At 43.2% G+C, this 14,564-nt stretch overlaps 1 protein-coding gene across 2 annotated transcripts in view; it reads right to left on the bottom strand.

The window, feature by feature from the left end:
• The window catches only part of abr (ABR activator of RhoGEF and GTPase), a 209,596-nt gene that overhangs the window by 176,348 nt on the left and 18,684 nt on the right, over positions 1–14,564 (bottom strand). Inside the window, exon 1 of one of the 2 annotated variants that reach the window (XM_078172358.1) lies at positions 465–780. The exons of the other annotated variant lie outside the window; for it this stretch is intronic. Within the exon in view, the coding sequence (XP_078028484.1) occupies positions 465–525 (61 nt within the window). The 5' untranslated portion in view covers positions 526–780. Of the gene's footprint in view, positions 1–464; positions 781–14,564 lie in introns of those variants that run through there. 2 annotated transcript variants of the gene reach the window in all.

Here is a 14,564-nt window from a genome sequence, read left to right as displayed (position 1 = left end):
GTCAGACTGTGTCTACAGCACAGTATGAGGACCACAATAAAGAGGGGATTAAAAATTCAGCATCAGACAGCTCGCATCCTCAATAAGATGGAACATAAAGTTCTACCTCCGGGTTGTAAGCATGACTCACACTCTCCCACACTAGATTTCTTCAGGCTTTCCCCGGCTTCTAGTGCCAGCAAAGAGCCCCACAACAGCGGAGTTGTTACTACTGCGGGACAACGGAGGCAAAAGAAGGAGCAGAGGGGGGAGATGACCGTGTTGTTATGGACAGCCACAGCGATGCACGCTAATTGGAAGTCCTGAGAAAATGCAAAGTGTTCTCTGTGTGCATGTAACACGAACAGGCAGCCCATGAGATGGAGAAGGAGGGGGAGCTGGGTAAAATGGCTAGAGGTAAAGACGAGCGCAAATGGGAAGCGATATGTGGAAAGGAGTAAATAGATAGATGGAGGGATACATACTGCTGTAGAGGGTGTCGATCCAAGAGAGCCGGGGCAGGCCACGAGCACTGAGGGGCTCCATCCTGCTTTTCTCTCCCTGTCTCAGTCACTCTGCTGTCTTTCTTATTTCTTCCCGTCCGTTTTAACGTTGCTGCTTTTCACGTTGCCTCTTTTCTTTCCCTTATCCTTGAGCCTTCATCTCGCAGGAGGAAGCAAAAAGAATCATTTGGAAAAAATGTCAAAAGACACCCCGGGGTCCAACAGGCAGACGAGCGAGAGAGCCGAAGAAGGAGTGTATGGATGAGTGGTGCGTGCGTGTGTGTGTGTGTGTGAGACAGAGAGAGGGAAAACAACAGGCTGGAGACGACCACCGCGGACCGTTGCTAGGGGAAGGGAGAAGCACTCCCTCTCTCTCTTTGGCTTGCTCGCTCACTCCCATCCACCCCTCCTCTCTCTCTCTTGATTCTGTGCGAATCGCTCATCAGTCTCTTTTTCTCTCTCTGTGTCTTGGAGCAGAGGCAGGAACTCAGGAGCAATGCATGATGACTGTGTCAAAGGTGAAATAACCGTCTCTCTGCTCTTCTCTCTTTTAGGGTGTTTTCACATATAGTCCTTTTATTGTCAAACTATGTATATACACACAAACTATGCGTATATGTGTAGTTGTGTATCCACCTTATTCCTAGCCCCCATGATACCTTGCGTGAATCATAGGTGCAACTTCCGGCGTTGAACCGAAACCAGCAATTTCCAATGGTAACAGTTTGTTTACAGTGCTCTATTCTTCTTTACAAGAGCAATAGGGAAATAAAACGTGGAACACACCACCTGTTATAGCTCAAACAGGATTATGTGATCATACCTCTGATCTCTGACAGCCATCTCAACATATTTTTTTTATTTTTTTTGCTTTTCAACCGAGCACGCTAGCAATTAGCTTGCCTTGCTCCGTTAAAATATTGTTAACTTTATCATGTCCCGAGCTAGCTTAAGGTAAAATCTGCTCCTTCTGAAGATGATTTATGATTTCTGATGACCTATTAAGAGATACTAACACATTCGGCAAACATTTAACATATTTCAGTATTAACTGTAGCTCCATGTAAAGTGAATAAATATGGTGTTTTCCAGCTAATCCTCCGCTCGTCTGCGTTAACGACACAGTTTACACGTTTTTTTAGCTTCTGATTTATTAAAAACTATTCTGACTGAAACATGAAGCTGAATTTAGCAGCAGACTTCAGTAACACATTCTCAGCCCTAATGATTAAATACATATTTCAAGGTTTGTTGCTGAGTTTATTTTCAGAGTCAGACAGGTAAAGACAGGGATATCATGTACTGACGCTGAGTGACGGACCTGTCAGTATAGGTGTCATTCTCTTCTGCAGATTCTGATTTAATACTTTTTCGCTGTCTGGTGAAACTCTTGTGGCAAGTTACATAGGTTAGGTTTAGAAAAATATAGTTACATAGATTACATGTAGGTTTAGGAGAGAAATACAGTTATGCGTCGTCATGTTATGTACTTAGCCTTAACTTGCGTACTTACGGTTAAGTCACATGCTTAAAGTAAAGTTATGTAGGTTAGGTTTAGGACAAGAAACATGCTGATAACGAACCCCAAAATAACTCAGAGTACACTTGGTTTCACATGGGACACGAACAGCGGCGTAAAGTCCTGTGTCTGTTGGATCCATCTACCACTCCAGCCTACCTCCTTAGGCATGCTTTCACTCTTTATATTGCTTCCTTCTTTACCCCTGTCAGCACAATGGTGACATGATCCCAGCCTTTCCCATTACGTGGGTTAAGTACAAATTACTGGCTCATAATTATAAACAGTACATGAGAACAGCTTGCACCTAAAGCACCATTTCGCTGATTCTTTCATTTCTAATCCTTTTGTGCACTAGAAGAAAAATAGGGAGTGCTGCACTGGGTCAAAAAAACTAGGCACTGGTGATATTAAAAAAAAAAAATCAGGTGCACTTCAAGGAAAGGGCAAGTAGTCAAATAGAAAAACAGACTATTCACCTTACTTAATGTAGACGTCCATGGTATAGGTTGGCAGTCTGAAAAGCATCTGAGGCACTCTGACTGTAAATAAAAATCCTTTATTAATCCATGCATCAATAAAATATTTTTATTTACAATGAGATTGCCTTGGATGCTTTTCAGACTGCCAACCTATACCATGGATATTAAGTAAAGACAGTGATTGTTTTATATTCTAATCCTTTTGTGCATTGTTCCAGGTGGACGGGGCAGCATACTTTTTTGGTCTAGTTCTGTCCTAACACAGAAACTCGATTTCTGTAAAGCATCATGAAAGGGCAACTGCAGGCCATATTTAATAAGATTTCTGTAACATTTTCTAAATGTACAAAGGCAAGGAGTAACTAGTCCACAGTGAGATGTGGTTACGTTCTCCTGAGGATGGTTTTATGTGTTTGTGTGCTTTTTTTGAGGGCTTCTGATGCATAACGGAGGGTAACGCGCAACATCATCACTGAGCTGGATTACCACACACAACAATGAGCTGTCGTGTGTGAAAGTCAGTCAGTCACAAAGTGACTGGTTCAGATGTCGTGTTTTAAGATACTCCCGTCTTCCTCTGTTCCTGTGGCCACTTGTGTAGCCCCCCCCCCCCCCCCCCCCCCCATTTACACACATGTTGGAAGAACATGAAAGAGATGCACAAACATGAGCATGTGTGTGTAGCACCTGTGGAAAGGTGGTTGGACAGAGATGAATACTGATGTTTCAGCTGGCACAGTAACAAATGTACAGGTAAAATGGGAAAGACAGTGGCGACCCGTTTACACTTTGTTTTAAAGTGCATTTCGGTGATCCAAACACAAGTGTAGAGCCAAGACACATGGCTGTGTCTATCATGCTACTCTAGCTGACCACTTGTACAGGTTTGGTAAAACACAAGTGGTAGAAAGTCAAAGGGCTCCACCTACAGTCATTACGTCCACACTCTTGTCTGTCATGTTAAAGGTTGTGTCAGTACTAGGTCTGTCACGATACTAGAAATATAGTAGTCGATACCAATAATGGAGTAAAATGAACAAAATTCTCCACCGTTGCTGTTTAGACAGTTGGTCTTTGTGGTAGGCTGTTTGTCTCGCCCCTCCTCCACTGTGATTGGACAGCTGGGTGACAGTAACGACTGCCACATCAGATCTGGAAGAACTGCATCCCCAGTAACTATGGTACTGGAGAAAGGTCATGGTTTCAGAATTTTGGCACCGACTTGGTACTGAAGATTTGGTTCTTGTGACATCCCTGGTGGTCACAGATGATGATATAGATAGAATCCAGCATGTCTCCTTCCATAGGGTAAAACGATGAATGGTCACACAACACTCTATGGAGAACTGGCCCACTGTCACCAAAACGACCACCACGTCCTCCACAAATGACGTATTCTCCTGTTCCATTCTTGTCAGGAATGCTTGAGGACACATTAGCATTTACACTAGAACAAACGTGTCACAGACCACCTCAGCAAGTGGTTTCAGTGATTGGTTCAGGATACCTTTTGGAGGTCATTTATACTTGTAATAGTGCTGTCCACTTGTGATCCAGTCAACCAAGATGCAGTTTAAAACCAACTGTAATCAGTACCGCTCGGTACAAACGATGACATGAGCATACAAAGAATTAAGGTTACAGTACAACCTCCAACAAACTAGGAAAGCAAACATATCATTTTGTCATTACACAATTAAGAATTTCATAGTCTTCTTTATTGATTTTTAAATGATCTGTCTGTCAGGTTTTAATGGGCACATTAGCACTCCTGTTGCGTTCTGTTCCCACAGACAGAGCTGACAGCACCACCACACAGCACCCTTTCTTTTCAACCCAGCTAACTCTACGTTTATGAACGCATGTGCTACAGAAAGAAATTAGAGACAAGCACCATCGTGCCAGCGGCAACAAAGCCTGATATGAAACCCTCCCCTCAAAACCCCGTCAGGTCCACTCCTCCCCCCCTTCATCCTCCTCTAAGCAGCATGGGGGAGGAAAGACGAGGAGGTTGAGAGGCAGAAAAACTTCAATTAGGACACAAAGGCTGACAGGAGGTACCCCCCCTCCCCATCCATCCTCAGCAGGCAGAGCACCGGGCCCCGAGCACCGCTCTTTGTCTGGCTCCACAGCTCTCATGTGCCAGCTGGAGAAAACACGCACACATACATTCAAAGACAGGGTACCCTCAGAGCTCGTCTAGCCAGAGGTCATATATGTGTTTGTGTGTCAAGGCATTTAATGTAGGCCTGCATGTGTCAGGGTTATTAATGAATATAAATGTGGCATTATGAAGGAGGAAAATCACACTGGTGTTACAAAAGCATACACAAACTCATAGTTTGAGTCTGTGCGTGCACACGTAGTAGTTCATTCAAAGAGAAAGCCACGCAGGCAGAGAAGAACACATGGTCTGTGAGTGGCACATCATCAAAAATAGATTCATCTACTGTACAGCCTTACACATCCTTTGTCTTAAATCTGGGACAATAGGGCCTCTCAATCTCCCACACAAACACACACACAGCTAGTGCTCTACTAATGTGTGCATGTACCTGTCTTCAAGGGTTTTGGGCTGCCCACCTCCCCCCCTCCAAAATGTCTCATCATTCAAGGGGGCAGAGCCAAACAAAGAAAACACACATACACACACACACGTGCCATGCCGAAACACGCACACACACACACCATATATGCAAACACACCACGCTGCATGTTAGTTTTCCTGGAGCGTCACAAACGTACATTTATCAAATATTAATAGGCAGTCAAGCTGTGTAGTAAAAAGGGCCATTACTTACTGTCTCTACATCCCATTGACACACAGAGGAAAACAACATGCACAGCCAACCAGCTTGCACAGTTGGTTCAGGTGAGAGCAGCTGAAGTATCTGTCGAGTTGCAGATGTTGGGGGGGGGGGGCACGGTCTGGCTCTTTGTAGCACAACAACAAAGCTTAACACATCAGCAACGGTTCATTCTCCATAAAGGTCAACATTCAGCAACAGTCCTCCACTCCATGTGTGTGTGTGTGTGTGTGTGTGTGTGTGTGTGTGTGTGTGTGTGTTGGCATAAAGGCCGAGCAGGTGGATTGAATGGGCGGATAAGATCTAGACTTCAGGCTATCATAATTTTAAATGTCTCCATTTCGAAATTGGTTTTTCCCAGGAAAGGGGGTGCTTTGTGTCGGATCACACCAGGTCAGGTGGAGTCTAAAATCAGTTCGCACAGTCTCCGTTTGTGGACGTTTGCAAAGAATCGCGCAGGTGTGTTTAACTACTGAGGGTGTAACGCAAACAGAAATCCAAAAGACAATACATCATGTCACAAACATAGAGTACAACACACACACAAAACACTAAAATCCATACTTCCCTTTGATCATGCGTGTAATCCCACTGTGAGCAACCCACTGTACTGCATGATGCTCAAAGGCATATTTAGGCTTACCAAAGTCAAATGTGAGTTAGAGGTCTTCTGTAGAAACTACTCCCGCAGGAAATCTGAATATTAACACCAATGTTTCTGCTGAAAAACTGTTTAATGAGCCACCTTAATCAGCCTTACTCCATGCATTTAAAGAAGAGCTTCTACTTGAGGAAGTGAAACTAATGCATGACTGCATCTTTATAACCAGACGAAAGGAAGTGAGTTCATGGTTGGACAAATATAAAGAAAAGTTGTGGTGACTGGGAAAAAAACAGCAAGGTCGCACAGAATTCACAGGGGATAATTGGATTTGCATTAGTAGTTGTGATCCCAACATTACAACATCATGGAGGGGCTGAATAAACAACAGAATATTAATCAGATATGGATGAAATGGTTAAAATAAACACCATTATAATGAAGCCCAATCTGATTTTTTATCTGTGTTTTTCATCATCTGACACCCACACTGATTTCACATTGCTAATAAAACAAAGCCTGATTTGGGGAATTACACCTCTTGGTTAATCCTAACAGACCACCAACAGCACCATTATAATCATAGTGGCTATCACTGCTTATGTTGTTTCAATATACTGAACAGACTGTAGGCTGATCCAAATACTGTGTTATATCAATCAATACGAGACAAAAATAGACTGTTATTTAAAGCTGGGGTAGGCAGCTTTATTTTGGCGTCTCTGGGAAACAATCCTATAATAAACTGCGAGCATATTGTATGGACTGATAGAGTGGACATCTGAGAGAAAACTAGACATCTGCAACTCCTCTCAGCTCTGTTTTTAAGCTTTGGAAAATCTAGCTCATGACGTGAGACTTAAGCCAATTGCACTGTCCTTCAGATGGCAGAAAATCCTGCAGAGAAAGTTGCTATTCCAGCATTGGCAACAACTGTCTACACTGCAGAGCATCCCAAAAAAGGAAGACAGACTTATCAAAAAGAGAGTGTGTAAGAGAGTCTAAATGAGAGTCTGACATTTAACAAAAAAAAAAAACAAGTCAGTATTGGCGAAGCCTTTTAGAGATGGAGAGAAAATGTTGCTTGTTTATGTAGCTAACATTAGCTAGAGCCTTGAATCACAGTGTGTCTTCCACCGAACTCTTTGCTAGGGATGCGCACTATTAGTTGTCTAAACAATTAAACGCCCACCCCCTCACTAGTTGGCACCAGAAATATTAATCGGTTACACCAATTAGTGTTTTATTCATGTACAAGGCCTCCTAACTGTCATGCAGCCGCCCACCACTAGTGGGGGCCACAGAGCTGTCAGTCAGCAGTCGGACTCCCAGCTGTAATGCTCAAATAAAATGGAGTGAAGCATTTGGATGTTAACCTGCGTGGAACAACGGCTGCGGCTGCTAGCAGTGCTAGCCACACTCAATTTGGCATCGTTCACATGGAGACGCTGTGATCCCGCCTGGTCTGAAAAGATAACGCAGCTCATCACGACAATGACCTCGCAAGATATGCTTCCACTTCACTTCGTTGAAGGTAAAGGCTTCAGAAAGTTAATGGAATATGTTGACCCTGAATACACTGTGCCAGGACGCAAAATGATGACCTCCAAGCTGGAGCATATTCACCATAAAATGCATGTTTTCCTTTTTTTTTTGAACTAGTCTTAATTAAAATTTTCATTTAGTCGACAGGGAAATTTGTCACCAGGAACATCCCTACTCCCCGCCACCACAGACCGCCTCGCCAGGAGGAGAGCGGGCAGCAGCTCTGGAGATCGACCCCGAGTAAGCGTCTGCATCAACCCCAAATCAGCAAGCGCAATCTCCAGCTTTGTGGGACCGGACAACCTCAGCACCCCACTGGATTGGCAAACTTTCTGTTGCTTCCGTTACACAGGTTAAACCAAGGGCTGCTGCTAGCCACCAGCCCGCTGTGACACCTGGTGCACAGGGGGTTTGCACTGGCCAAATTTGAGCCCAAACTGCTGCCCGCTCTCTTCCCACACAAACAGTCCACAGCGGCAGGAGCAAGGCGAAGAGGCAGTTGGGTGGCTGGCATTGTCTCATTTGTGGTCTGATAAACAGAGAAAGAGCGGGGCAAGAAGGGGCTGAGTTAATGTGCTATATGCAACTCTACAATGAAATACAATTAAATAAATCAGTGTATGAGAAACGCAAGGTTCCTGAAAGAAGCACATGCATGTGCCCATGGTCGTCTGGTGGGAGAGTTACAGGAGGAGGGTGTATTTTTCATATTTCTGCCTACCCCAGCTTTAAGCAAAATTGTTGCAGGCTCTTAATTTGAAATTTCAATACGTAAAGATTTCCTGTCATATAGTCTGGGGGGAAATGGTGGTCATTGCCAGACCAGTGTGTGTATGGGTCTGTGTATAATTAGGTGGCACAGAGGCCCACCAGCCAATGAAACTGTCACCCACCACTCTCCCACCCCTCCATCCTCTCTGTTCTACCCAGATACACCTGCCCCACCCCACTCCACCAACCCCACCCACATCTACCCCTTACTCTTCCCCAACATTTCGACCCTAACAAGCCTGGGGGTTGATTGGGGGGGGTGGTGTGTTGATAGCACTAATTTTCCAGTTACCACCCAGCTCCATCTCTCAGGGGCAGCATCCACAGAGGGTTGGCCCCCCTTTGGCACTGCACCACTAACTGGTACATGAGAGTAAAGTAAACTGGAAATGTTAAAAGCCTGATCTACCCACACACTTGAAAATGTTTTCCAGTGCTACTGGTTTGTGAGTGTATGTACGTGAGAGTGACAGAGAGTGTGGCTGCGGCACATACAGGAAGTGTTTCCATATGAGTGGTTTCAGAAAAGCCTAATGAAGCGCTGGAGCGAAACAGAATTCACAGAAATACAAATAATTTAGGCTAAATGAAATTGGTCTTGGCAAATAGAGAGGGTGGAAATAAGTCAGCAGCACTAGACAGACAGTCAATATTCTAAATGGAGATATATACGTATATTAAATTCACTACATTCACGTCAGTGGTTCCGTGAGGGTGTATTTAAACAATGGATAAATAAAGAAAACTGGATACAGCGTTGAAGCCAGGGCCCAGTTCTTTCCTATGAAAGTTGCCAAGTGGTGTATGCCAAAAAAGTTAGATTTCTCAGGTATAAAATTACCCAGATCTTACGCATCATGGGGCCTATAGAGCAAGCAAACTACAGACTTATGCTGGCCGAGCGGTTAACTTCTGGTTCAGCCCTCTGCTAACTCAAATGGGTATATATCAATTTAATCCTGCAGCCCTTCTAGACTAAAAAAAATGTTATCAGACCAGTTGGATCAAATCTTGATGGTGAAACAAGTTATTTTGCGAGGCTGTAACCTTAAACAAAGGTATCCACTGATTTACAGATGTCTCTTTCACTTTGTAATGGGAAAAAGTCTTTCTGGGCCCCATGGCCATCAACACAGAGATTTTTTTTTAACAATGTAGTATCTGTATGGTCACCTGCACTCAGCCCCGTGTGAGGAACTCTCTGAAGTGTGGAAACTCTCCTTGGAGATGGATGACGATATTCTCCAGCTATAGGTTTTTCAGACACATCCCTTTGTTTTGGGGGTTGGGGGAGACGGCAGCAGAGACGAGCAATAACTATGCATTATTAAAAAGCCCGGAGTGCACTAGTGATGAACGTCTGCTTGTTAAATGGGAATGCCTGAAATCATCTGGGGTGCTTTTTGTGTTTCATTTTTTTCATTGTTTGTTATTCTCTGCTGGTTTCTTTTATTTTTAAGTTAAATGGTGTGATAAGCCCCATGGGTTTTGTTTTCATCTCAACTGCACAAATAAGTTTTGTCTGGCCTCTGCGTTTGTCATAGTCACTATATTTTTACTCCATCAAGCCTATCACAATGTCCTTAGAGACATCATTAAATGTCTTATTTTGCCCAAACAAGATTTCAAAACCCAAAAATATCATATTCACTATTGAAACAGTCGATGTCTAGTCATAGTTATGGAACCTGGTCAGCGAGGCAGAAAACAGTCCTTTCCCCCCATGCCTGGAAATGCTGGGAAAGCACAGTTTTTACACTCACATAAGAAACACTGACTTAACATATTATTAAGTAAACTTAACATACAATATCAGAACCCTACAGCCATTAATGCTATGATGTAATAGACTAGCATGTTTCAGTGAATTCCATGCACTAACGAGACAGTATAGCAGTGCTAACATTGCTCAAAGCCATTAGCCTGTCTTTTGACAACGTGCTATAATGTTATCACACAGAGATTTGCCACCTCAAGAACTACAGGTCCTTGGAGGCTCAAAATGTTTTTACTAGCAGCTAAACAATCAATAGATAAAGCATTTGATCCTTTTGTTTAAAAAGAAACAGCCACGACATTACCATCACCATACCCACCAGACTCCATTTAAATAAAGAGTAATTTTAGCGTGTATAGAGGCAGCATATTTTCACATCTAACTGGGAGAATTAAGGGTTTCTATCAACTAACCCAGAGTTGTTGATTGTTAAAACAGTGGAAAGGCAAACCAAGATGGTGTCTGTGAGTTTTATTTTGTTTCTGTCAACTCTGAATGAAGTGTGTTTTATAATGATAAAATTAGTATTTATTTAAATGGAGTCTGGTGGGTTTGATGAAGGCAATTCTGGGGCTGTTTCTGGTTTTAAAAAAAAGGATCTTACTCTTAAATATAAAAGTATATCTCTGTAAGGATCCTTTGAATCTCGTCATTCAAACAGAAGAACAATCTGAGCCTGTGAGTGGCAAAAACAAGCAGTTTTAGTGGTCGTAAATTGATGGTTCATACGTGCCCTGTGTGGTTACATTGCAGCACGTCATTTCCATTAATAACTTTAACACAAAAACAGAAAAATCGGGTCCTTGTTTTTAAAAAACGTCCCTTTACTCTGGATTTCTAGGCTTATTTGACATGCAGAAAGCCACACAGCAGCGAATGCTTTGGTTTCCCCCTCGCGTTCCCACAAATATGATTGTATCTATAATGTAAGATCAAGGAAAACAGCAAATCCTCACATTTGAGAACCTGGAAATATCAAATTTTTGCTTGAAAAATGACTTATGATTATCTAAACAGTTGTCGAATAATTTTATGCCAATGGAACGGTTGATTAATTGACTAATGGTTGCAGCCCTTCTGTAAACACAACTGACCTCTCACCGTAAAGCTATTCTATCTGACTGACAAAGCTATAGCGAACAGAAGAAAAAACACTAGACCTCAAGTATGTGTGTGCATGTGTGTCTGTATGTGCACGCACAGGCATCACAGTGTGTGCTCTGGCAGGCGAGATCCCCTCTCACCTCATTTGCCCTGTAAACCCCTCCCGAACTCCTTCGCCATCCAATTATGTGGAACGGACCTGTCTGGCCGACCACTGTGACACGTCTGTGATTGTCTGCTCTATATTAAACCAACCTCTGATTTATGATAAAGAAGAGCTTCCTTAAATACAATCCCGTGCCTGTTCATGTCAAGGAGAGAGACGTGAGAAGGGACAAAGAGATGGAGTATGGTGCGTATGAATGAGAGAGGGAGAGTATTCATCTGATGCCAGCTGAATTCACTTTGATCTATTGAGGTCAATGTGGAAATCATCTGAATCATGCTGCGATTGGACAGACACCAGATAAGGAGAACTGCCCCTCCACACACACATTGACTCAAATGTGCACACACACTGTAAAACATCTCATGTGTTATTTATGCTGTTTGCTTATAATCAGTGTTTGTTTGCTGCACAGACGAGCTTCATTTTCACAGACACACTTGCACAGTTGGAGAGCTTGTCTGGCATTTTTAACACCAGCCCAGAGAGGAGATGAGACCACTGAGAAAACAGTCTGTCTGTCTTTGCACAGTTGCATGTGCACAAAGGCACACATCCACTCAAAAAATCGATTTCAGATCTGACGGATCAAACACACAAACACACACCATTAATAAGGGGGACAGCGAGGACGTCTGAATAAAGAACTACTGCTCTCTAGTGTTTCGTTTCTGTCAACACAAGTTCAGGAGCTTAGGAAAACATCTTCAGTGTGTGTATGTTTACAGACAGAAATGTTATAAACATGGCAGAAAATGAACAGTTTTTTTAACAGGGCAATTTGGTGCAATTTTTGCCTCTGATAATTAAAATCTGGAGGCATTCACATGGGGCAACTATCGTGAATTTGTGGCAAATTTTGTCCTTTGCCCCCAGTGATTTCTGACACTGGTTATGAAGCAAGGAGAGGAATTGATGAGGAGTAAGAATAAGATAGGATAAGTAAGAATTTGCAAGTTTTACACACACTATATGCAGTCTTCTTCTACTTTAATTCTTCTTCTACTTTCTTCTTAGTCTGCCTTAAAGAAAGTGACCTATTACTCAATACTGGGGTTAAACACATCTTGTGTTTATGCACATAGAGAACTGAAGCCGCTGTTGCTCACTTTCTGTATAGACATGGTGCAATACTACTCACAAATGTAACGGAAATGAATACTGGGAATAATTTCACCTCACTGCACAAAATTATGTTATCGCAAGTACTAATATCATTACTGCATTCCCCCTAACTCAGTGGTTCCCAACTGGTCCAGCCACTGGGTCTAGATTTCTCCTCAGTCATTAGTTCAAGGTCCACACGGTTTAATATATTCAGTGTCATAACTGGGTTTGGCCATGTCTTCAAGCTAGTTTGTTGTCTCTGTCAAGTAGCTGTCTGTCAGTCACTCACTCTCCGGCAGGAAACGGTACTCCAAAATAAAAGCTCTGTGCTGAAAATTCACTGTACTTGTCACTTGCGGTTCATTGAGAACTTTTGGACCATGACCCACCAGTTGGGAACCACTGCCCTATCTGACAATTTGAAAAACAAACATACAAACTTTAAGGGCTTTCTCTTTTTTGTGCCTCCTCGTCTCCTCTCTCCTCCTCCCCTGCTTGTGACCCGGAAGTCGATCTCAGTGCGCCATCTTGAGGGATGTTTCAATTCCTACAGTGCATCACAAGTTTAGAGAAGCAAGGAGAGAGGTGGCTTGCTGGATGAGCCATGAGCGAGGAGGCACAGATGTATCTTTGATAGAAGTCTTTGCAGAACCCATGACGTAAAAAAGAGGCTTGATACACACCTTATACTTAATGGGTGTTGCTTTAAAATGACGGCTGCGGAGCACAGATGTGTCATTTTGTTAAATGCCTGTTGCCTCATTTCTCTCTCATCGTGTCTCCTCCTTGCCTCCTCCACTTGCATCTGAAGTGGGAGGGACTACGATGCAAGAAGAGGAGCCAAGGAAGGGAATCAAGGACATACTCAGTGAAATAAGAAGAGAGCTACAACACTACAGAATGAAAACAAACACACCACAACATAACTGTCATTGCAACAGATGTCCACATGAGGGTGCTGTGTCCAATTTGCCAACACCCAACGATCCCATTAGATCCCAGCCAGTTAGGGTGTGCTCTCACTAGCATTATGTCACACAAGTGAGCATGCAGGCCCATTCACCTGTTTACCTTTTGTCTAACAGCAGCACTCTCTCAAGAGGTAACGCTAACGTTCAAAAGCTCAGAGTCAAAAAAGAAATTCAAGACGTCAGAGCTTCATGTGAGTAACACAATGTGGTACAGGTGAGTGAGCTTGATGCTGAAGCTGCAGAGGGATTGGTCGGGCAGCTGGCGCACGTCCCGAGTCAGGTTAACTGTGTCATCAAGACAGAGTACAGCATAAACACTCGCTGACACATGAGAGGGGCACCCACTGCAAAACAGAGAGTGAAAGCTGCGCTGTACAAGCATGAGCAACAGATCTCTTCATTCATCCACATCGGCCTGTTTTCAGCTTGTTAACAAATGTATGGATTCACTGTGAGACTGGAACAACTATTTCCTCCAGAGAGCCCTGTTAAATACCACCTCAGTCATCAGTCATCAAGTGTGTTAAAAACATGTCATGCTCTTGTTTCTGGCCTAACAGAGGATGTGCATTTATGTCTCTTTTTGACCTCAACTCATCACAGCTGAGTGGCAGAACAAACCAACACATATTGTGGCCAATGCACTACAATGCCCCCAGAACATGTAAACTGGGTGAAACATGCTGCAGCTTCAGAAGCGATGTCAATTCAAAAGCACATCTAAAATAGCAACAAATACAACAGATACGGGGCGTTGGTGGCTTAGTGGTAGAGCAGGCACCCCATATACAAGGCTGTTGCCGCAGCGGCCCGGGTTCAAGTCCAGCCTGTGGCCCGTTGCTGCATGTCTCTCCCTCTCTCTCTCCCCCCTTCACACTTCACTGTCGATTAAAGACAAAAACATGCCTTAAAAAATATTAAGAAATGAATAAAAATACAACAGATATATAGTGCAAATTTAAAAAAGCGTGCTGCAGGAAGCCAAAACAAATACATTAAGAGCAAAAACAGCGGAAGCTGAGCAACAGATTTACGTAGCTCCCCCTAGAGGCCTGCAGAACTTCCAGACTGTTGACTGACTGTGAAGCATTGTTCTGACTTTCCGTATTTGCAGCATGTTTGTTGTTAATGTATTTGTTTTGGCATTCTGTGGCACTTTTTTTTCATTTCCTGGCACACTTCTGTTGTTGTTATTTGTTAGAAGTTTTCAGATGTGTTTCTGAATTGGCATC

This window comes from Epinephelus lanceolatus, chromosome 11, assembly GCF_041903045.1.
Source record: "Epinephelus lanceolatus isolate andai-2023 chromosome 11, ASM4190304v1, whole genome shotgun sequence".
NCBI lineage: Eukaryota > Metazoa > Chordata > Actinopteri > Perciformes > Serranidae > Epinephelus > Epinephelus lanceolatus.
The sequence above is the reverse complement of the archived record's forward strand: the minus strand, read 5'-3'. Positions and strand labels throughout refer to the sequence as shown.